The sequence below is a fragment of the Ciona robusta genome, chromosome 7 (genome assembly GCF_009617815.1).
Source record: "Ciona robusta chromosome 7, ASM961781v2".
NCBI classification, from domain to species: domain Eukaryota; kingdom Metazoa; phylum Chordata; class Ascidiacea; order Phlebobranchia; family Cionidae; genus Ciona; species Ciona robusta.
Window position 1 is genome coordinate 3,188,970 of NC_143241.1, and position 23,753 is coordinate 3,212,722.

The window sequence follows — 23,753 nt, forward strand, 5'->3', positions numbered from 1 at the left end:
CACAATGGGGCAGGAAATGTTTTTTTTCAGAAAATGACATTTTTGAATGTTTTTTTTAAGTTTTTATTCCTTACTTGTGACTTGATATATTTTTTCTATGTTTTTTTTATGCCGTGTTTCATGTTTTGTCAATCTTGCAAATATGGACAAAACATGAGCATGGAAAAAACTTTCTTTTCTTTTTTTGCTGGTCTTAGCTTGATAGACAACCTCTACATTGCTGCTCATTGAAATTATTGAATTACCAGAAATTGACGTAAGTCGTTTTATTGTGCACGCGTTTATAGCAGGATATAAAAGCAAAGTAATAGAAAAACACAAAGTATCAGGCGAATACGGGTGGTTTGGTGTCTTCACGGGACATATTTTCCAAGCCGTGCTCTGATTGGTGAACGGGAATCACGTGGGCTAGGACGCGGACGCGGATTGGCTGCAGTTATTTTCCCGAACGAAGAAAACTCCAACTACATTTAGTGCTGGTAAACGTAGTTGGAATTTTAACCGAACTCTATCATGGGAACTGCCGGCTTCCGAAACGGGTGGCGACTTCGAATGTTGGACGACGTCTTCCAACTACGAGCTGCTCACGTGACACGATGGTCGGTCAACCGTAACGGCTTCCACCAAAGGCGAACGCCCAAGCTTTCCGTAAAACACTGACCAACAGGCGGGCAAGGTACGATAGGCGGCACGAGCCGGTTATGACTGGAGTGGGATTATACACAGGAAACATGCGACCACAGGTAGACTGCACACCAGACGTGGCCGTGGGTTAAGACGTTTTGTAAAAAAGTGACGCTCAGGTAACACGTAATACGTCACTGCTGGGCGGCGGGGTATGCTGAATGGTAAAAGCCGTTGTGAGAACGGCTATGAGGCGTTCGAAGCAAGATTTAGTAATGCAGGTACAGTCAGGCTAGACAAAAAAAAAAGCGGTGACGGTATAATACTGTCGCGCAAGCTACATGATAATAATAACGAAAAAAACAGCAAAGGTGGAAAACGCCGCTGCCGTGTGGAAAGATATGCTGAATGGGCGAAACGAAAATGAGCGAGGATTTTTTCAGGATGCTGAGTAAGTTTGGATGTTCGTTATACATAAAAAAAACGCAATTTAACTAGGCTGAAAAAACGCAAAAAAGGCGGCGTTATCGGTGCTACAAATGCGTGACATAAAAACACAAGTACAATGTTACATTACAGAGCCGTCGTCGTCGTTGTCGTCAGATAAAAATAGTTTTTTTAACGCGGGAGCGAACTCCCACCTACGTGTCGTCAAATCCGTTTTAAGAGCGGGCAGTTCGTCGTCGTCGTTGTCACATTCCCAGTTCGTTTTCGGGTACAGCGGGGATTTAACCGCCGCTTAATGGAAGCAGGCTGGGCCAAATTCAGCACCAAACTGCTGGTCGGCACCTCCGATATCGAACGGTGCAATATCAGTGATTGGCATGCGTCCAACGAATCCAGTGGTGAACTCGATGTCTGTCTTGCCCCAGGTTGATGGGCGACCCTGGAAAGTTTTGGTTTTTTACTTTGACCGTTTGCTACAGATGAAAAAATGTACCGCAGGTGTCGGATTTACTATTCCGTTTTACAAAGGCGAGGTTCTTTCCGGTAAGACACCCTCTAGGACTTGGGATTTAGGCCAGACTCATTACATAATCCCAGCACACACAGGCCAGATTTACACTAAATTACCCTTAAATAACCATTTAAAATTAGCATTTAATGTTGAGTAAAATAAATACCGTAGCTCATATTATCTCATAATTGTAATTTTAACAATTAACAACGAGTCTTGGGGATACGATCATATATTTATTTAAGTAAATATTATTAGGACCATCTTACCCCAACATACTATATATAGGACGCCTAAATGTTCTGAAATCCCATTTTTTTATTGTAAAATAAGTAAAACTAGAGATAAACTTACAGTGCAACCATCATGGAGAACCCTGTATGTTGTGCTTGGATCTCCCTCAGCAGTGAACTCAGCATCTCCAAAACCACGAAGTTTCAGAGCTTGTGCTTTGTTGTCCGCAGCAGCGTCATAATAAGCCACCATGTTACGACAGTAGAAGGTAACGTGCTGGGAGAAATAAATGAGTGAATAATTGTAACTTACTTTATCCTCGCGTGACCGGAAAACAGCAGTCGATAAGCACGAGTGTTCTGTTTTATACACCTCATGTAAGTTTTTATGAGTTACAATGTTTGTCACTTTATAGGTGATTTTTTTTATTTTCTTATGATAATTTGAACAACCCATTAGTGACCACTGGGTTGAAGCAATAGCCGTGTGTGTCTTGCCCAAGGACACATACGTCCACAATGGTAGCAACGACGAGCCATGAACCCATTACCTGTGGTTAGGGGCAGGCGCGCTAACCACTTCGCCACCGCCGGAAATGATCGGTTTTACTATGTGTTTATGAATCGGTTACGTTAGAGTAGCGAATTTTAAATTATATGCATTGTAAAAGTAACCAAATTTGTCTTGAAAAAGTAAGAGTTTAATAGTAGACCAAGCGTGCGTGCAATTCAGAGCAGTTCAAATTGAACGATTATACTTTAACTATTTTCGCGTATAGTGGGAAAGTGGTTATAACATGAATGAATGAATGTAACTTACTTTATCCTCGCGTGGCCGGAAAACGACAGTCGTTATCACACGGGTTTAACACCTCGTGCCAGCTTACGAGTTACCATGTATGTTACTTCGTGGGTGATTATTTTTTTGGGAATTTTTTTATTTTTTTTATGTATGGCTGATAATTTGGACAACCCATTAGTGACCACTGGGTTGGAGCAATTGTCGTTAAGTGTCTTGCCCAAGGACACATACGCCCACAATGGTAGCAGCGACGAGCCTTGAACCCATTTCCTAATGGTTACAGGCAGGCGCGCTAACCACTACGCCACGGCGCCGGAACATGGGTGTAAAATAGTGTCGCCCAACCTCTAGAGTCTAGTTCCTATGTGATTACAAGTGTACATGCGGTTTAATAACGCAAACTTAATGTAATTTATATATTCCCACCTGTTTGACTTGACGACTGAGCAGACGCAAGAAAGTGAGCTGCGATGTGTAATCTGCGTGTGGAACTCTGTCCTCGTCAGATGGGTCGTATCTTACTGTGCTGCCAGTGCTGTAATGGAAAGTTGAGTATTTATATATATAGTAGGATGGGTGAGATGGGACACCTTTAGTGCCAAATATCATGATCGTGTTTTAAACTATTAACAGCAGTCTATGGGAGTCGTAAGGAAAAGGTTTCATAATTCTTTGAATGTTCTTTGTTTACTACCAAATGGGACGAGGAAATAGTATGAAAAGGTGTCCCATCTTTCCCTACTTTACTAAATAACAGTGGTTTTCAAGACCTTTTCCAGACATGTGTTAAAATCGCCTTTTAATTTCAATTAGACATTTTTGCAGTTTTTTAATATTACACGATGATATACTACAACTACGGTATCTAAGTCTTGAACCAGGTACGAAAATATCCTAGTACCGTTACCTCATTTTCATTCCCCTCATAACAACACAAAAATGTTGTTGTAATAAAAAACTCAAAATAATAAAATAAATTCTTACGCCATTTCTTCCCCGTAGTACACATGCCGGCTCTCCCCGGTGTAATGGGTTCCGTTCTCGATGTGTCTGTTGGTTGGATAGACGCATGTCTCCATGGTGTCAAAGTTACAGTAAACCTCAATACCATCAGCAGTGCAGCCGCCATTAGGATCAATCCATCTGATGCCTGGGAATTTAGAATTTTTGTGATTTACATTCAATGTGTAGTGCTGTGGGGTAAGATGGGTAGCGTCAACAAAAAATCCTATTTTTTAATCGTGTTTTAAAAACACTATTTTTTCAAATTTTTAAATGTTTATTTTAAAATCGGTACCGCTGGGGTCTAGTTAGTGTCCAAATTTTAGGTTGGTGGCACCAGTAGAAGGTGTCGAAAATGGCCGCTATAAAATCTGTATTCTAGAATCACCTTGGTTGTTTTTAACTATTAACAACAGTATTGTAGACGTGTAAGGATACGGTTGAATAATTTTTAAATATTTTGTTACCAAACTAAAAACTATAAAAAATGATTCATTAAAAAACAAACACGAAATATTTTTTAAAAAAAACAACATGACCCCATACCATTCTTAGCAACAATGTTTTGTTGTTGTTCTGCGAGGTAAATGTCCATGCAGGAGCGAGCTGCTGTCTTCTTGCTCACACCACGTGGTGCTTTGATGTTCTCAACGGAGTTGGTAAGTTCTTTCAATACAACCATCATCTGAGATGAGAAATAAGAATTAAAATAATGTTTTATTAAGCTAGAAACCTATTTAGTTTTGTGTATTTGCAGCCCATATAGCAGCCCATATAACACGGTTGTTCTGTTCCATGCATTTTTTGCCTGCATAAAAGCTGCGATGTATGCAACTTTTATGGCAAATAGTTTTTCCTTTTATTTGCTTATTATTTATTTGGACACCCCATTAGTGACCACTGGGTTGGAGCAATTGCCATTAATTGTCTTGCCCAAGTCACAAGCATTGAAGCCTGCATCCTTTCAGTACAATGTGAGTACTCTTAATAACAGTGTTATGCCACCAGACTTACAAGTTATATATTAAATCCAGGGTTTATTTAGCCATCTTACCTCTTCATCTCTGCCTACATCACTGACTGGTTGATCTGCAGCAACATTTGGTCCCTTGAATGAACTAATGACTGGCATTCTGAAGGCAGCCATGTCGATTCCAGGCTAAAGTAAATAATTTGAATAAATGAATGTAACTTACTTAATCCTTGCAGGGCTTGAAAACGACAGTCGTTATAACACAGGTGATTTGTTTCATAAACCTGGTGCCAGCTTACAAGTTACCATGTATATTACTTTTTGAGATTTTTTCACTTCTTTATGTATGGCTGATAATTTGGACAACCCATTAGTGACCACTGGGTTGAAGCAATTGCCGTTAAGTGTCTTGCTCATTGCTCAAGGACACATACGCCTCAATGGTAGCAGCGATGATCCTTGAACCCATTACCTCTGGGTTACAGGCAGGCGTGCTACCACAAATTGATTTGATAATTTATTTGACAATGACAATTGTGTATTATTAATATTTATATACCGGTACAGTGTTACTTACCCCTGGTGGTCCAGGAGGTCCAGGTGGCCCAGCAGGTCCAGAAGGTCCCTGAATAGTTTATCAAAATTATAATGAATTCTTGGAAACAATTTGTGCAACGAAAAAAAGACAGTTTAGTATAATAAATAAAATTTTAAAGTAAATTTTATCAAACTTTGTTTCGGAATTTGGTCCTTGCATTTAAAAAATTAATTTTGAGTACAAAAAGTAGAAATATGTAAACTGTAAAAGATACTTACCCTCATACCATCGTCACCAGACGAACCACGTGGACCAGTAGCGCCAATGGGACCAGGTGCTCCTGGGGATCCATCGTTGCCAGCAGGTCCTCTTGGACCGGTTGTTCCCTAAGAATAAAAATTTGGAATTTTAGCCAAAAAAATAATTTCTATAAAGAATTTTGTTAGAAATATACAAAAACAGAAATGCATGACAGGTATTTTTCCCAAACTATTTTCATAGAAACTTTGTGTTACCAATTTTACCACACTATCAGCAGTTATGTTTTATTAATAGAGCCAGCTAAAAGAAAAATAACTCACTCTAAGTCCTTGTGGTCCGGCAGTTCCAGGCATTCCTGGGTCTCCTGTTGGTCCCTGTATGAATAATAATTCTCTTTATTCGTATCTACATTCGTATGATATACAAAGTAGAAAAAAAATCTCATATGCCTTTGAGAAAAACAAGATTTTTTGCACAAAACAATAAAGTCACATTAAAAAGATACAAAATACATAAATTATTTAAAACTTACGAGTTTTCCTGGAAGACCTTGTAGACCAGTGTAACCGCGGTGACCCTTGATACCCTGCACAAAAAGTTCAAGTTTATAAATGATTGAATGTCACATGTTTTTTCATATATAGCAGGAAAGATATAACACATTTCATACATTTTTACAGTTACCATGTATGTGACGTAGCTTATTCTATTTCCTTTTAAATACAGTTGGAATTAACGTATTACATGTTCTGCGGACTTACCCTTGGTCCCATATCGCCAGTTTTTCCAGTGTCACCTCGTGCACCTTGTGGTCCCTGCAAGTTTTATAAATCTTAAAATTACCGCTTTTATTATGACAATTAAAAAATCAAGCTATTTTTTAGAAAAGTATCCTTTTGCTTTTACACTAATTAACACTCAATACAATAAAACTTCCTAAATTATCAAAGTAACATATAATTGAGTTTAAAGACTTACAGCTTGTCCTCTGCCGCCCTCTGGGCCTGGAGGTCCTTGGGATCCTGGTGGTCCCTAAAGTTTAAAAACATTTTTAATAAATATTCACCAGTTTGCAGACATGATAAATATTACATAAAATTAATTAAGAATCTGTTTTAAATTGACAATAAAAGTTTAGCTCACAAAAACATATGACAATACTAACTTAGTTAATTTTTTAAACTGTTTTAAATTCTAATAATGTTGGTTTACATAACATAACATATTTTTTATTTGTCTGTTTAAGAGTAGTAGCGAAGATAATATTATTTAAAAAATGATGAGAATGAATTGAACAGCAAAACAACGTTTTTTAAAACCAGTTATGAATATAAGGTTAGGGAAAAGCGCCAATGAAAACTCTGCCTAACATTGCATTTAACCTTATATGAAATACAAACTTACTGATTCTCCACGTGGACCACTCTTTCCTTCGATACCATGAAGACCTGGGGGTCCTGGAATGCCAGATGGACCTGGGGGTCCAGTGTGCCCACGCTCACCAATTTCACCCTGCGCGGAAATTAGTTGAATTATTTTGTGACTGAATTTTAAAATATGTAATTAAAGCAGGTGTTCTGTTTCATACACCTTGTGACCACTTACAAGTAATCATATCTTAAACTTTTTTGGAGGCCTATTTTAGTTTAAAAAAAATGGCTGACAATTTGAACAATCTATACATGATAAGGCTGGGGCAATTAAGACTATGTGTCTTTCCCAAAGAAACACTGGTCAACAGATAAACTATCTAGCCATTATGCCATGGCCACACAAATTGTTGCCCAGATGTTGCACAAAACGCCTTACCTTAATTCCTACTGAGCCATCTCGTCCAGGTGCACCTTCAGGTCCAGGCATACCCTCAGGACCACTCTCTCCAGAGGGTCCTGATGGTCCAACGGGGCCGATGTCGCCAGGAGGACCTCGGTCTCCTGGAAGACCTGGTCGTCCTTGTTTGCCCTCTTCTCCCTAGTAAACAAACGCAGTGAATTTTTTTGTTCAAATATTAATACTGCTCTTTTAAATAAGCATCCCATAGTTAAAGGTTCTATTTTATTCAGTATGGGTGAGGTCCAAATGCGAAGCATGACAGTAGAGAAAGCACAAGCAAAAAACACAATTTCATTTTATATCTATATTATTCATTATGAATCAGAAATGATTTTGTTATTTTTTTTAAGCAAAATATACCTGTAATCCAGAAGGTCCCCTGTCTCCAGTTGGTCCAGATGGTCCAGGCAGACCCTTGAGAAAAAAAAGGTCAAATTATTTTCTATTACACATAATATTAGAATGGTGGTGACAGAATGTTAAACTTACTGGGTTTCCAGAAGATCCTGGGTTTCCTCTAAGTCCTGATGCTCCTGGGCCACCCTGTTGTAATTAGAAAAGTTTAAATATCAGTTTTAAAACAACTAATGGTGGCTGTACACAGTATCCGGCATGCGAACTCGCTTGCGAAGAGTTCCGCATGCGACAGCGAAATCCGGACAAAACAGACAAAACAGCGAATTCCCGAATACTGTGTACAGCCACTTTAAACAAGTAACTGAAATAACTCCCCCTGGCATTTTATAACACCATTGTAACAAATGAATAGTTAGTTTAAGTTACGGAAAACTACCCAAAAATAAAAATATTTCTAACAATTAAGCTAAGAAATACCAACTTTTTTGCAAACCAGATGCCGTCATTAAAATAGCCTCGTCTGGCTTGCTAGTCAAAAGTTCATGACCCCTAAAGGGTTTAAATATACCAAGTACCCACTTTTTAAAATACACTATCAAAAATACTTAATTCAGTTTTATAAACTTTTAGTCCAAAACACTTGAAACTTAGCTACTCTTAAGCTTAAGCATGTCTAGAAAAAGTATTTTACCTGTGGTCCGGGTTCTCCAGCAGATCCTGGCTCACCAGGTTGACCTGGCAATCCTTGGAGTCCTGATTTTAAAGTCACGGTTTAAAATATGTCATTGATTGAATGTAACTTTTATATTCTTGTGGTCAGGTATTGACAGTCATTCAATCACATGTGTTCTGTTTTGTACATATCATGCTCTTCTATAAGTTATCACATATGCAATCTTGTTAATAAATATTTTTTTTTTAATTTTTCATGCTGGACAGTTTGGACAACCCATAAATAACTACTGAATTAACCAACTTTCTGGGAAGTGGACACATGCGTCCAACATGGTAGTAGCAATGAACCTCAAACCCCTATCTTCAAAAAGTAGCACATAAACAGAAATCATATAGAAGTTCTTTTATATAGTGATTTTCCTACGCTTGGATTTATGTAAAATTTTATACCTGATTCTCCTTGTGGTCCTGGAGGTCCCTCGTCACCAGAAGCTCCCTTGGATCCAGGTTTACCTGGCTCTCCTGGGTTACCTTGCTGTCCAGATGATCCCTGTGATTAAAACATTGAATTTGTAAGTTAAGAAACCAATTTTGAATATATAAAACAATGCAATAGATTCATTCAACAATATGAGTAATAAATTAGAACCGGATTCACAAAATATCACAGCTTTGGAACTTTTTTAGTAGTTTTTAAAACCGGTCTCTGATACCAATTAAAATTTTCACCCTGTACTACACAAAAAAAAAAAACTTTTTTCAACCAAGCAGTTGACTTTTTTAATTTTTATTAAAATGTTTGAATATTTGTGGTTTAATTTCTAACCTGGTCTCCCGGTGCACCTGGTCGTCCAGCTGGTCCTGGAAAACCTGCAGGTCCCTGAAATTCGAAAAAAAGTTTTAATTTTTGAAAATTAATATATTTTATTACCAATATAATGAAAAAAGGCATAATAGAAATTATACAGTTCGTTTTTCTGGATAAAATTCTTTTCACTGACATTTAAAAAAATACATGAGAAAAAATTCTACATCTGATATAAAATAAAAGGAATAAGAATAAAACACTCACCGGAACACCAATAGCACCGCGGGTACCTCTTCGTCCAGCAACTCCAGGTGGTCCCTGTCACACAACATATTTAAGTACAAATTGATAAAAAAATAAATATTATAACAAAAGCTGGCTTTTTAACACTTCAGCTCAAAATAATATACTAAAATTTTATTTAAATTTTGAAATAGGTTTAGTAAAAAGTTTGTGTTAAACTTACAATTGGTCCGGCACCACCAGCAGGTCCTTGTAATCCAGGAGCACCTGAGTCACCCTTGACACCTCTGGAACCAGATTCTCCCTTCTTTCCTGATTGTCCTTCAGCTCCCTAAGATCGTGAAACAAATTTCGTGAAATTTTTGTGAGGATTTGGTATTTTTCATAAACATGACCAGCTCAAATCAACTTATGTATTATTTTTACAGGGGGGTGAATGAAAACATATTTACATAACTACAACATGAATTTCATATCCTAAAATCATTTGAAAGTAATAAACATAACAGTTTTATACTACAATTGCAATGTTTATGCGCATAGTATTTATGTAAAAAAAATAAAGTATAGATTAAAACACATTTTTACAATTTTTGTGATTCAATCAAATGTAATTTTTTTAAAACTTTCTATACAAAAAAAGTCATAAAAAAACATGTGAAACTATTAAAGTACAATATTGTACACTAATACTAAACTTACAGGTGATCCTGGATAACCTGGTGCCCCATCAGGTCCTGGTTCTCCTCTTTCACCCTGTGCAGAAACAAAAATTAAAACGTTTTGTGATTTGTCAAATGTATAACAAAACATTTTAATATAAATTTTGGAATAAAATCCTAATTGATCCAAAAATGTATTTATATAAAAAAAAAAAAAAAAAATTGCTAAAAAAAGAAAATATTGCCTTTTTTAAGTTCGATTTTATATGGCATTAAAATACTAAAAGAAAATTAAATAATAAAGTTATATCTTTCAATAAGGAATGTACTTACAGGAGATCCTCTTGGTCCAGTTGCTCCTTCAGGTCCAGTGTTACCAAGGTCTCCCTGTGGTAAACATATTTAAGTTTAATGAAAATAATCATATACAACAAAAGTATTCCTATGTTATGAGAAGTACAAAAATATAGGTATGTTTAAACTAAAGGTGTAAAAAAACATGATCTTCTGACAAATGTATGACAAAATCTATTCAAAGCTTGAATGTGAAATAAAAATTAACCATAATATATTGAAATTACCTTGTCACCATTTGGTCCTTGAGCTCCTGGTGGTCCAATAGGTCCAGTCAAACCCTAAATTAAAATATTTAATATTATTAAAGTATCACTTTTACATAGCCAAAAAGTTAACAGGATATTAGTATTTCATTTTCCTGCATCTATTATCGTTAGCTGGAAAACTTAACCGTGTTTTTCTTTGAAAGTATTAAACATAGTAGTATATGCGCAGTAAAAAAAGTATAAATTAAACCTAATTAACTTACCCGAAGTCCTTCTTTTCCCGGTTCTCCCTCAATACCTGGTGGACCAAGATCTCCTCGGTCTCCCTTACCTCCAGATAAACCAGGAGGACCACGTCGGCCAGTTCCACCTTGTACACCTTGAGGACCAGGCTCACCTGGTGGACCTAATGGTCCAGTTTGACCCTAAACCAAAAAAAAATATTATTGGCTTTGTTTCAACCATAAATTATCAAAAATGTTCAAATATTAAAGATAATTTAAGTTGTGTGAGCTTACAATTATTAGAGTAGAAAAAATGTAACCATAAACAACTGAAACCAAGTAAAACAAATAAAGTACCAAGAAAAAGCGGTAAGTTAAAAAAACCGTTCACATTATTTGCCACTATTACTATATTATACACTTAAAAGGTGGCTTACAAATTTAAGTCCACAAAACTCTGGTATAAGAAATACTATTACTTTGCTACAAACTGAAATTCTACCTTTTGTCCATCAGAGCCAGGAATACCAGCAGCGCCGCGTGGACCAGTAAGACCTTGTGGTCCAGTGGTTCCAACTTCACCAGGGAAACCTCGTTCACCTCGGGGTCCTGGTTCTCCTGATGGACCAACCTCTCCTGGAACACCCTATAAAAAACAGAAAAATTAAATTCAAAAAAATAAAATTTAAATTAATATATTTATATTTATTTTAAATTTTCTCCCAAATTTTTATTTCTTTTAAATTATTTTTATGTTTTATATGGAAAAGATGATGTTAGTTTCCAAGTTATTATATAAAATTGCCCTTGTACTACTCACAGTTTCTCCAGACTTTCCTGGCTCTCCGTTAGGTCCTGGAGGACCTGGAAGACCTTGGAACCCAGCTGGACCAGGTTGTCCTGCTTCTCCTCTGTCTCCAGCAACACCCTAATATTAAATTTCTTGTTAGTGATATTCTGACACCTCTTCATATAGATAAGGTGCTGCTTATACCATTTATAATAAGACCTTATCGATATATTTTTAAAAAAATAAAAAAATTAAGAATTAAAAAAAAACTATAAGATAAAATAAAATCCTTGCAATTAAATGCACAATTTGAAAAATTTTGCAGAAAGACCATAATTATTTTAAAACGATGTAAAATGTAGATATTTTCAAAAGACTTACATTTGGTCCTGGTGGACCCTGTGGTCCGATCTCTCCATCTTTACCAGCCAACCCACGTGATCCTGGGGGACCTGCAATACCTTTCTCACCACCTCGACCTGGCTCTCCCTGTTATAATATAAACTTTAGTTTGGTGTCTTTTTTTACATTTAGAAATAAGAATGACAGTATCTTGTGCATGTAGTTAGAGTATAAAAGGTCAGAGTCGTATACAAAAGCGAAAGTTCTCTATAACTGGTTAAACAAAAAAACAGAAGTACAGACCTTTTTGGATAAAGGTTATGACTGCTTCACCCAAAGAATTTATTATTGGGTGAAGCAGACATTTAATAATCAGTGTTCAAATTAAAAAGAAAGTGTGCTTAAGGACACAATGATTATGTAAAAAATGTTATACATTTAAGTAAAACATATATATGTATGTTCACATAAACATATTCAATAATCACTTACAGATACACCCTTAGGTCCTGGGAAACCAATTTGTCCCGGTGGTCCCTTCTGTCCTGGAGCACCAGCAGGTCCAGCGCGACCGTCTTCACCACTAACACCCTGCATAATAGAGATTTCATAATTTAGTGATTGACAGCTAACAGTTTACTGACAGCATTAAACACTGTTTTTTTTGCAAATTTACACAACTTTAAAATTAATAATTAACTTACACGTTTTTAATATTTTTGCAAACTTAAACAATTTTAAAATTGAGTGGTTATAAAATTTATGAAATTCAAGTATATTTCTTATGTTACAAAATATGTTACTCATAAATTATGATTCAACTTACGGGTTGACCTTGCTTTCCTTGTCTACCATCAGCACCAGGCTTGCCTGTAAGACCCTGCAAGATACATTTAAATCAAATATTAATACGTAAAGTTTTTCTTGCTATTTCAAAAAAGAATTACACTAAAATATGTTCTATTTTAATTCTTGTGAAAATCTTTTACATTTTTACAGAAAAATAGAACATATTTTAGTGTAATTCTACTTTTTGACTCATACAAACATTTGCTTTTTTAGATACAAATTATATTTAATTTTGTATCATTTTTATAATGATACAACTTACCCTTGCACCAGGAAGACCAGGTTCACCAGATCTGCCAACGTCACCAACTGATCCTTTAGGCCCTGAAACACCAGGTCGTCCTCTTCTGCCAGTGCTTCCCTGATTTCAAATCATAATTAACCTCAGCAAAAAGTTTAGTCCACGTATTTTTTTGTTTTTTTCTTTGAATATAACTTAACTTTGCAAAACTAAAAATATACTTTGTGTAATGTAGGAATAAATATATGGTTGGAGGTTACCACAAATACAACTTTGTAGGCAATAATTTTTGCGATTTCTTCTGTATAGTCAAAATTTCTTTTGTGATTTTTATAAATACATACCTTGGGACCAGATAGACCATCTTGTCCAGGGAATCCTCTGTTACCAGGTGCACCCTAAAAATTGATGTTAGAATGACAATTTTAAAACTTATACACCAAGTTGAACATTAAAGCACTTACCCTCTCTCCAGTTGAACCAATTGGTCCAGGAGGTCCAGCTTCTCCTCTGGAACCCTACAAGCACAACACAATTAAAGAACTGTTCCAAAGTCTTATCGGACACAAAAAATGTCAACATTTTTTAATTTTTTCCGTAAATTCTACATTGATTCACTATTTGTGGAATTTATGGTTGGTTGTAAGATGACTATCATTAACGACATTTTTATGAACATGTCATCAACCTCACGCTCCCTGCCAAGCTAAGATAAGGCACTTTAATGTTTATCCTCTAGAGTGGAAAATCTATGAGTGTTTTACACAAATGTTGCACACCATACATAGTGGCTTCATATTGAATGATGCTGCCAAAGTATTAGATTAGAGCTAACATGAATTGAGTTAAAACAGAATTTAAATAAACATAATCTTACCCTCTTTCCTTCTTCTCCTTGTACTCCTTGCAGACCTTGTGGTCCAGTACTACCCTATAATACAAAACACCAATTTTAGAAAATACAATTCTAGGATTTTCGTAAGGTTGATAACATTACTATAGAATGTTTGCAATCAATGGGTTGGGTTCCATAGCAAGACATGCCACTAGGGAACTTGGAATTTAGGCTAATGTTTGCCCATTAATCTCTCTACCACTATAAAAGCAATACTTTTCATACAAAACATGTTTACATATTGTTCAGTAAAACCACACAAATATCCATTTATGTACATTTGAAGCACAAAACAAGATTTTCTTACCATGCTTCCTTTTGGTCCTTGATCACCTCTGAAGCCTTGAACACCAGGGTTTCCCTAGGGAACAAATATAAGGGTGAGCAGAATGTAAAAAGTGGGTCATTTAAATAGGGTAAAATTACTTACAGTGTTTCCTTTAGGTCCAGCAGATCCGATATTACCTTGTGTACCCTATGAATATGAAACAGGCAAAAGTTAGAGTTATGAATATTCAGTTTAAAATTCCTGATTCAAGGATTAGGCATTACCAATAAACTATTCAATAGACACAAGTTTAGAATTAAAGATTTCAGAAAAGGCAGCATAAAGCATAGATTTAATTTTTAAAATTTCATTTTTAAAGTCATACTCACAGGTGAGCCTCTTGGGCCGGGAATGCCTGGTGGTCCAGCAATGCCGGGTGCACCCTGTTGAGAATTATATGGTTATTTATAAATTTAAAGCCATTGTAAAGCAGTGTTGACACTTACAGTTGATCCCTTGGAACCTGATGCTCCATCAATACCAGGAGAGCCCTAGAATTTAATAAAAATTGTAAATTATATAAGCTTACAATAAAATTTAGCAATTGAGACATAAAATAGAATAGAAAGTTTTAGAAAAAGCTAAATGCAGTTATACAGCAACCATTTTTACAGTAAAAAAGACAGCGAATTTTTACAGCAAAAAAAATTACCGCAAGCCCAGCTGGTCCAGGGGAGCCTGGTGTTCCTGCTTCACCCCTTGAACCCTGGGGTCCTTCAGGTCCTCTTGCACCAGTAGGTCCACCTTCACCCTGTGATAAATGGGCATGGTTAGTATTAGTATTTAGTAACATCTTTTTAAAAGATAATCATTTAAACTTCAGAAATTATTTTGATCAGTGCAGAATTTTTTTATATTTTGTAACCAAAAAAGCTCAATTTAATTTTAAAAGAAAAATTTATAATAAAACCAACCAACCTTAGATCCTGGCGCACCTGGGAATCCTGGAGGTCCACCAATTCCAGTTGGTCCCTAAAAGTAACACCATTTTTAAAATCTAAATTATTTTATAAAATCTAAATTATAAGTTTTATACGGTTTTCATATTTATTCTTTTTTTGTTGTTTCTTTTTTGCAGGAAAAACACAGACCGTCTTAAAACTTCCTAAAACTAAACTTATTTACTAAACTGACATTAAAACATCCTTTACTGGAAAGTGGTTCAATTGAAAAAGGGTTAAAAACCATAGATACATTAATTGACATTGTGAGTGTTTATACTTACTGGTGGTCCAGATTGTCCAGGAAGACCATCAGATCCACGAGCACCCTGTTCAGAATATTTTGTTAAATCTAATGCAGTATAACGAGAGTGTGATTTAACACTGAGATCATAGGAACATAGATTTATGCGGACTTACAATAAAGTTTTGGTTAAAATTAGTAAACTGGATGTTTACATATAACGATACCTAAAATTTTCTTATGTAAGAGAGAAAACACAAGTTTGTAGGAGAGAAAACATAAGTTGCAACACAAAAACAATAAACTTACTGGTTCTCCAGCAGCTCCTGGCCTTCCTCTGTCACCAGGTAGACCTCTCGGCCCCTGAAAAATACAATAATTTAGATTCATTGCATTTAAATTTTAAAAACAATTTTCATTTTTTACGCACATGTAAATGGACTCCCCACCACTTTAATAATACCAAACTAGTCCTTAGATTTTATTAATAAATTTATTTCAAGCAAGGACAAGGAAACTTACACTGATTCCAGGAGGTCCAGCTTCTCCTACTGCTCCTTGTTCACCCTGGATTAAATTAAATGTTAAGTTTATACCATATGTACTGTTATTGCTACTTCTTGCTACTGTTACAGAAGTACCTTTATTAAGTTTTGTTACAAATTTAATCCCAAGCAGTAAACTAATGAAAACAAATTTAAAAAAACTTGAAAGTTACATGTTTTATGTTTGTAAACTTTTATAAAACACAATGTAAAGTATGCTAAAAATGACATTTTTTGTACTTACATCTGCTCCAGCAAGACCACTATCTCCTTTCAAACCATTAAGACCAGCATGACCCTAAACAAATAAGTGTCAGTATATAATTACAGTACTTAAACATATTATTCACTGGTTCATCATTAACAGTCATATCAATCTTACCTTATGTCCTTTGGGTCCTGGGTTTCCAGGTGTGCCTGAAAATCCTCTCGGTCCCTTAAATAAAACAACAATTAGAATATTTAATTTTGTATGTTTCCAATAAACTTACCTGTGGTCCAGGAGTACCAATTGGACCAGTTTTCCCTGGTCTGCCATCCTTGCCCTAAAGAAAATACAAAATGTTTAATTTTTAAACCTAAAATGATAAAACACTATGGCTGGCTATTCAGACAACCCATAAAGGAGCACAGGAAGAATTGCCATTAGGTGGGGTAACAGCATCTTAAACCCATATCCTTTGATTTAAAAACCAGAACTTTACTATGTCAGTGGTCTAGAGGCAAACACTTTAAAACACTGTGTCAATGCAACATATTGCAGACTTACATCTTTTCCTGGTTTGCCTGGAATTCCAGAAGGTCCTGCATGTCCGGGTGGTCCACTAGATCCAGGTTCACCAGTCTCTCCTGGGGGTCCTTGGAATCCTTGGGGTCCCTGTTAAGCATGATTATTGTAGTGGAGAACAAAATATAAACTATATAAGAAATTTAGTTATAACCTGATTTTTAAATGGTAAAAATGGATTTCAATATAAAAAACATTCAATATAAAAACTTACTGGTGAACCAGGAACTCCTGGTGATCCTCTTGGTCCCATAACTCCCTATAAAAAGTAAGGTTTAAATACATTGTAATTTTCCACATATATAAAAAATACATACAGGTGGTCCAGCTATAACTGGACTTGGTCCCTTGCCTCCAGCTGAATAACTTCGGGCAAGATCCTGTGATTAAAAATTTACAAAGTGTTTATTGTTCCAAAAAAAATGTTAACAATTCGGTTTAAATTAATAAATAATTTGTTACTTACACCGTCCATTCCTGCACCTGGGGGTCCTGGTGGTCCGGGAATACCAGGGGTTCCGGGGTTACCATCACGTCCGGGTGTACCTCTGTCTCCCTACATTACAGAGTGGAGAATTTAAAAATAAGTTTGAAACGCAGTAAAAGAATTCTCAATAAATTTCATCGTTTTTTCTTTAAGCTATTTTTCTGTGAACAACTTTTTTAACGAACCTTTGGACCTCTTGCTCCTGGCCGTCCGTCAATTCCTTGTAGTCCGGGAATACCCTTTAAAATAAAAAGATTTAAAAATAGTAAGAGGCAGGCATAACTTAGCACAGAAGAATAACTTATTTATTCTCTTGTTAAGAAGAGGGCGAGCGTCAGAATTTAACATGGGTGTTTTGTTTCACACACCTTTTTCCCAATTAAAGGGTAACACAATATTTTGTCATTTTTTTGTATGGCAGACAATTTGTCCAACCCAAAAGGGAATAATGTGTTGGATACATTATGGTTAAGTGTCCCAACGACACATGTGGATATTTCCATGGTGGCGCCAATGAGCCCAAAATTCATAAATGCTAAGCATTCAGTGATTTTTTGACACACTCATTTGGAATAAGCAGCGCATTAATAACAAAGTAAACCTATCCATTATTAACTTACTGGTATTCCTGCGGGTCCTGGAAGTCCTTCCCCCTGTAAAGTTAAAATAAAGATGCGATATTAGTTAGGCAAAACAAAAGTTACAAATGACAATCTTTAATACAGTCAGAGTTAATCGTTTGAGGTTTATTTTACTTTAATTGAAAATAAGCCTGGAGAAGGGAAATGGGTTAAAAAAAATCATGATACTTACAACATTGTCTGGAATTTCTCCAGGTTCTCCCTTTTGTCCTTTAATACCAATCTAATAAAAGACATTTTAAAATAGAAATAATGCAATAAACCTACTAAGTTATCAAATTTAGAAATGGAGAAAAGTTGTAAAATTTATTTCAGAGATTATAACTGTATGTGCAAATATTATAGTTAAATAATTGAAAAGTTTTATGCATGTTTGGTCTGGTTTCAATATCATGAACTCTGCAGAATACATCAGTCTTCTTTCCACATGTAACTCACCTCTGAAAAACAAAAGGATTCGGATAAATAACACACCGAAGTGGGTCAAATTTATTTTAGGTCTATTTAATGGCAAATAGGAGTTAGGGTAAAGTGGTCATTTTAAGTAATTCGTGAACCGCAATAGGCGGTATTACGTAAAGTGGCAGTTGGTAAACTAATGATCACATGTTGTGTGAGACCAACGTATAATATTGCGTTCGCATGCACGGGAATTCGCAGGGCTGCCTTTATTCGTAGCATACAATCGGTCGAGCGTGTTTAAATTCGCACCTGGTTCATCGGCGCACACCTTACAGCATTCTCCTTCAATGCTTTTTTGGAATGGGCATGTAAGCTCCTCGCATAGGATGTAGTCGCAGACGACCTCATTGTCGTCGCAAACGCACACCTCGCACTTTGTGGGCTTGAACACGTCACCGGCGTTGTAGACCTCGCCTTTGTAAACGCAGCCGCCGCCGAGTCTTACTCCTGAGTCAGGTGATTAACCATTGCCGATTAGTTTGTTTTTGATTTGTAACGCTCTAAGAGCTCAGGTGATATCTCGCGCCGGTTGGGACGACATGACACGGACAAATTCTTACTCAAACACAGCCGCAGTGACCGATTGCGCAACACATTTAGTGTCTGAGACCGAATTCGTCGTGAGAAAGCTATTTCCCTAAAATAGCCGAAGTAAAGCCGTTTATTATACCACGAAGGATTTCCGCCACAGGACTGGCAATTTATGGCGTTCCGTGACTCCAGGATCGGCTTACAAGCCCCTTGGCGTCTTCAGTACCTACCCGCTGTGACGAGTTGCTTAAACGCAACAGACGAAGCGTTCGTGAGGTGATGCCGCAATAAGGACAAAAAGCAGGCGCGCTCTGCTCCCGCTCCAAGTTTATTTATCAAGAGCGAAGCCACAACGACCACAACAGCGTGTTTGGAATATTTCGAATTCCGTTGAACTTGTCATACGCGAAGTAAAATGCAAACGTAAGGTGGCGCCGACGAGCTATACTTATGGCGAAAGAATCCATTAACAACATGAAGCGAATGATGACTGTAATTATGATCGGATTTAAAGATATAAAAGCTAAACGGTAGGTATGTGCAAAGTCTGACGCATTTCGTGGGCAGTAATTGCGACCAAACTCTCAATGGTTATGACTCCCTGGCCCGTTAATTAAAACATTCCCGACATGGTTGGGTTTCCTGAAGAACCAATGCCTTCTTAATTAGTTGGGCAAGCCGCAAGCGTATTGGGATTGAATTCATGCAATTACTGTACGGTTATGTCACCCAAAGATTAGGGGTTATGAGGAGATTCCATATCCTATTTCGGGTATTGTGAGCAAATTAATTGTGATGGATAAAACATGCACGTGTAGGGTATTAGTTAGCATTTTACTGTGTTCGGGGTGTTAATGTTAGTAAAGTGTGGTAAGTATTGGAAAATGTGTTATTAAAAATACATTACGATCGATACGTGCATCTAATTCAAGTTCACTTTGGTGCATATTACGTAACGGCTGACGTTGCTCTACCGCGACAGTCTTTAATAATTCAAATAATCCATAACTGTATCGTAAATCTGGTTTCATGCTTTTGGATAATTTTAAACCCCAGGGTATATGGGCAAAATCGAAATCAAAATGGGGTACCAGATAGGGCGTTAGCTCTTTCGAGTCCATTTTAAAAGGGCGGCGGGCAGTCACGCATTACTGACGCGGATGTAAAGCTTTAGAAGTAAGGACAAACAAAAGCCATGCGGAGGTTGCCAGGAAGAAAGCGCAGCGACGGTGACGATGGGATGATTGCATTGTGAGATACTAAGGACAAGTTACCAGCGTGTGTAGCCATGCAAAGCGGTCACTGCGGAGTGGTGAGCGGGGCCTATCTACATTTTTTGATAATTTTTTTTGCCAGTTTGTTCCTATTTTTGTCCATCCCAAATTTAGCAATTTTGCGAGAGATATCACCCATTGGAAAAGCGTCAAACTTTGCACAAAAAGCATAAAGAATTAATAGTATTAATAACTACATAATTACATATGAATAATACAAGCAGAGGGTAAAACATATAAATATGGTAAATTAAATGCCTAGTGAGTAAGGTGAATGAAAAATAAATTACACTGAAAATGATTGCAGCATGAAAATGAAAGGGAAGCATGATGTGCCGAAGCTGTGGTTAATTAAGTCTTGTTATGCTGCGCAAACTTGGGGCATTATTCATCACTTACGTAAATGCAGTGCAGCATTACCTATGAGTTAACTTTGCGGTCGAGCGCTTAAGGTGCTTGTCGGACGCTGGGGCACCGGGGAGTAAATATAAAAGATGGTTCGCGAGCGCGTAGAGACAAGGGAGCTACAGTCTCTTGAAAACCACTAGCAGACAAACGGAAACCAGGGCAAATTTTCGGTCTGGTTTTCCGTTGGACTTTTGCTTCGGTACGCTGCACACGGAACCTCAGCAGTTTCTTTGTTAAAACGGCTTTGAAATACAGTGGTATTAACTTGCACGCACGGACGAGCTGGATCAAGTAGACCGTACAAAGTCTGCGGCGAGCATAGCCTAAGCAGCGGTTGCAGAGGAACCGGTGAAGAACGACCCTGCATTTCCTACCGCTCTGCAATATCCGCCTAAAATTTCACGCGAGAACCGGGTATCGGATAAGGGGTGATTTGGCTACACACAAGGCCTATTGTTCTAGAAACACAACGGGTTTAACAGAAAAAAAGTCATGCACTGTAACTTTCCCATGGTAAATTTTACCCAAATATTACGCAGTCGCATTTTATAAAATTGCTATTCAGGCCGTAAAGTGGAACGTGACTATTTATCACATAGGCGTGTGACAGCTATTTTTGCCGAAGCGCCATCTGGCATTTCGTGCAATTGCAATTTGATTTTAACTGTGACAACCACAAATAAACGAAATGCGTTATCGGTGTGTCAAGAATCAAATAATCTCCGACGGCCAACTTACGCAACACCGATTGAAATTTTGGGTCACGGAAAAGGCCAAAAACAGCGCCACTCAAAATGCGGAATTTTAAACCTAAACCGCTGGTGACCGTAAAGGTCACGCTAATCTAAATTATCACACATAAACCGAGCACTTCATGACTGCTTTGAGTCGGAATGTTCGAAAGCGAAAAGGTCAAAGCGCCGTTCCTAAAATTTGATTGTAGAAATCCATTGCCGCTCGTTTTGCATTTATTTGTAGGTGGGTTGCAGTTATAACGCTGGAACTGCGTTGTAACTTTAATCATATATAGGCTCCATTTATTAATTTAAACGTTACCGACTATTTAGTATGATTATGTACTAAATTCGAATATATAATTAAACACTCGAATTTATTTTGGCTCAATAAATGAGCTCCATGCTCGCTTTGCCAAAACTCCCGCAAGAGGGAGAGAGTATACAAAATAAAACGGATTGCCTCAAAAGGCAAATCAACCATACCTGTCTGCAGAAAATGTCAAAGATATGTTTGGTTATATAAGGACTTAGGGGGAAATATTTACTTACCCTGACAGCGTGCTAGATCCAGCATAGCCAGCAGCATCACTGCGGTAAGTATCTTCATAGTGCCGTACACACCCATCGTGCACAGCTCCTCCGCCGATGTATTCCGACTCGTTCGTCGGTAGCACAAGGTCGCTGCTGCTGCGTCCGCGCCCCTAGAACGTTCGAGAATGCGTTTAGCGGCGAGCGCAGGCCGCGGGGCTAGAACGAGCGAAAAAGTCTCTCAACGAAGCTACGTCTCGCTATCCTCTGGCGACCCTTTGGGAAGCCGATGAATCGACTGTGTCCAACCACGGTAGATGTAGCCAGGTCGAGCGAATGCCTTCTTCTTTAAGGCCGTCGATTTTGTCTCTGGATCGGCTGGTTTCTTCTTATATTCTCTCGAAAACGTGTAAGCGAGGGGCGGAGTGCGAAAAGCAAAGTTTGCACTGTGGATCACGGTACGAAGTTGAAAGGAAAGGACCGACGGTGCTGCAATTAACAACCTACTAACACCAGGATGTCAAATATCACGACCTCATTCTGTGGAGAAAGTGAAAAAATGAACTAATTAGTCTGGCCGTTGCTGTCAGTATACAGAAACACACCGGGCACTTAAACGTTACCACTACAGTATATTACATTACCTCACCAATATGCGTTGTTAAAAAATCATACTCACCACTTGACTGGTTTACCAAGGTACATAGCCAAGCATTTATTTTAAAGGGGGTGCAAAACGGTTATGCGATGAGCGTGCAATCCTTTATTGTATTTTGTAAAACCGCGGTAAGCCAGAACTGCAAACAAAATTTCAATATCGTTCTACCCCAATGACTTTGAAATTGTTTGAAAAAGAAAATACTATAGTCGGTTTAATCTATACCATTTCTATTTTTCCGGCAGGTCAAGGATGCCGGTTATACCCTCTTACAGCTGGATTGGATTACCGGCAGCGACTTAGCTGGTTAACCTAGCTTCGGGCTAGGTGGTAAGAGTTCCAGACACAATTTCCTGAGCTCGTAATACCCAAGGCCGCGCTTTTACCACACCGACGCCAGTTTTAACGTTCGACGGTTGTCTGGCTACCCAGGTTCAAGCTGACGTTATTCACGGCTCGTTGGTCACGAAATTACCAGCACTTTCGGCGCACCAAGGAAAGCCAAACAAATCCAGGCCAATAATGAAAGCTCTGTACTGCGATGTTACCCCGAAATGTGTAGTTTTAAAATAGGACATGACCGAACAACGTTAACGCCTGTGTAGCCAACACCAACGGCGATTACTTTCGTATGACTCATAGTCTCAAGCTGATATGATTTCCTACATTTTCCACAAGCGACAAACAAATTGCCGACAGACGACCGCCGGCCTATTTGCAAATTTAGTCACCTTTTCGTTAAAGGTTGCGAGTTGTGGCTTTGTTGTCTGATTATCAAGATAGAAAGTTTCGCTGATCTTGACTAACGAATGACTATTTCAGGGCATACTTTTTCTCGAAATTTCGCGGTTTGGTTCTCTATTTTACTTGTGCAACTGTATATTTTGCATATATGAGACGAAATCTCTTATTAATAAACTGTGGTAACGCCGTGCGTAAGTTATGACATTTTACGTCACGAAAGCTGTTCAAATATGCGCTTTACTTAAATTATGCGTACGGCGAGCGACACACGGCTGGGAAAGCTCAGACAACAGTCCTGCCACAGGAATGCGTTTATCACTGAAACAACAACGTTATACAAGTCCTCGTTTATATAATTAAATTCCCTGTGTCCCTGCACGTCAACCAAATACTGAACCGCTAACTCAAATATGCAGCCACATTTTATGCAGCGACTTAAATTGCTTTTGATAAACACTTCTTTTGAACGATTGCTGCTTTTACGGTTGTCTAAATTAAGGGCAAGTTTCTGCACTAAAAAGCAGGCCCTTTACGGTCGTTAATACAATTTGTTGCAGGGTTATGG

General features: G+C 37.5%; 1 protein-coding gene and 1 long non-coding RNA gene across 3 annotated transcripts; one reads left to right on the forward strand and one right to left on the reverse strand.

The window, feature by feature from the left end:
* Nucleotides 1-251: 251 nt before the first annotated feature.
* Nucleotides 252-23,023, reverse strand: LOC149733802 (uncharacterized). 2 transcript variants are annotated; one of them, XM_089882051.1, is made up of 55 exons: nucleotides 21,808-23,023; nucleotides 18,558-18,755; nucleotides 18,019-18,071; nucleotides 17,826-17,858; nucleotides 17,391-17,444; nucleotides 17,185-17,274; nucleotides 17,036-17,098; nucleotides 16,933-16,977; nucleotides 16,701-16,808; nucleotides 16,423-16,476; nucleotides 16,314-16,367; nucleotides 16,176-16,229; nucleotides 15,909-15,953; nucleotides 15,696-15,749; nucleotides 15,427-15,471; nucleotides 15,120-15,173; nucleotides 14,854-14,952; nucleotides 14,648-14,692; nucleotides 14,531-14,584; nucleotides 14,304-14,348; nucleotides 14,181-14,234; nucleotides 13,856-13,909; nucleotides 13,443-13,496; nucleotides 13,323-13,376; nucleotides 13,000-13,098; nucleotides 12,715-12,768; nucleotides 12,381-12,479; nucleotides 11,928-12,035; nucleotides 11,577-11,684; nucleotides 11,259-11,402; nucleotides 10,796-10,957; nucleotides 10,551-10,604; nucleotides 10,303-10,356; nucleotides 10,010-10,063; nucleotides 9,531-9,638; nucleotides 9,329-9,382; nucleotides 9,083-9,136; nucleotides 8,707-8,806; nucleotides 8,273-8,334; nucleotides 7,714-7,767; nucleotides 7,585-7,638; nucleotides 7,201-7,362; nucleotides 6,796-6,903; nucleotides 6,370-6,423; nucleotides 6,153-6,206; nucleotides 5,924-5,977; nucleotides 5,712-5,765; nucleotides 5,409-5,516; nucleotides 5,170-5,217; nucleotides 4,674-4,778; nucleotides 4,166-4,304; nucleotides 3,602-3,767; nucleotides 3,044-3,152; nucleotides 1,937-2,092; nucleotides 252-1,510 (listed from the first exon to the last, which is right to left on the reverse strand). In XM_089882051.1, exons 1-55 carry the CDS (start codon nucleotides 21,881-21,883, stop codon nucleotides 1,364-1,366), a joined length of 4,425 nt encoding a protein of 1,474 aa, XP_089738177.1. In that variant the 5' UTR covers nucleotides 21,884-23,023; the 3' UTR covers nucleotides 252-1,363. The 2 variants fall into 2 exon arrangements, with proteins under 2 accessions (XP_089738177.1, XP_089738178.1); XM_089882052.1 differs by lacking the exon at nucleotides 18,558-18,755.
* Nucleotides 4,301-6,328, forward strand: LOC149733803 (uncharacterized). The gene is made up of 2 exons (XR_016385290.1): nucleotides 4,301-4,593; nucleotides 4,654-6,328. It is a non-coding gene; the product is annotated as an uncharacterized LOC149733803 (long non-coding RNA).
* Nucleotides 23,024-23,753: the final 730 nt, after the last annotated feature.